Source organism: Corvus brachyrhynchos, unplaced genomic scaffold (assembly GCF_000691975.1).
Source record: "Corvus brachyrhynchos isolate BGI_N302 unplaced genomic scaffold, ASM69197v1 scaffold426, whole genome shotgun sequence".
NCBI lineage: Eukaryota > Metazoa > Chordata > Aves > Passeriformes > Corvidae > Corvus > Corvus brachyrhynchos.
The window spans coordinates 456,325-456,865 of NW_008238653.1; the positions used below are offsets into that span (position 1 = coordinate 456,325).

Consider the following 541-nt stretch of genomic DNA (forward strand, 5'->3'; position numbering starts at 1 on the left):
GCGCAGGATATGGGGCTGTGAGTGCAGGGATGGGGCTATCAGTGCAGGGATGGGGCTGTGAGTGCAGGGATGGGGCTGTGAGTGCAGGGATGGGGCTGTCAGTGCAGGGATGGGGCTGTCAGTGCACGGGTGGGGCGTGCAGTGCACAGGATATGGGGCTGTCAGTGCAGGATATGGGGCTGTGAGCCCAGCATATGTGCAGAACAGCCCTGTTTTGCAGCGGGGAGCAGCGAACCGTTACCTTGGGGACTTCCCCTTTCGCCCCCGGGGGCAGCCGCAGGATCCAGAAGTTCCTGTTCTTCAGGAGGTTCTCCATGTTCTCCAGGCGCTTCTGCAGCTGTCCGTACTCCTGGATGAGGGTGCCCAGCGCCGTCCACTTGCTCTCCAGCTGGTTCCCGAACTCCACCGCCGTCTTCTCGCAGCCGATCAGCTTAGTCTCCGCCATCCTCATCCTGCCCTCCAGGTTCATCAGCTGGGCGGCCTGGGTGTCCACCTTCCTGTCCACGGCCTGGATCTCGGTGACCAGCGTGAGCGAGATCTC

The 541-nt window shown here is 62.7% G+C and overlaps 1 protein-coding gene across 1 annotated transcript in view; it reads right to left on the bottom strand.

Moving 5' to 3' along the window:
• Nucleotides 1–538, bottom strand: part of LOC103617979 (zinc finger protein 777) — a gene marked incomplete at its 5' end in the record, with an annotated part of 8,795 nt that extends 8,257 nt beyond the window's left edge. The window contains one exon of the mRNA XM_017737676.1: nt 242–538. Within this exon, the coding sequence (XP_017593165.1) occupies nt 242–538 (297 nt within the window). The remainder of the gene's footprint in view (nt 1–241) is intronic.
• Between the last annotated feature and the right edge of the window lie 3 nt (nt 539–541).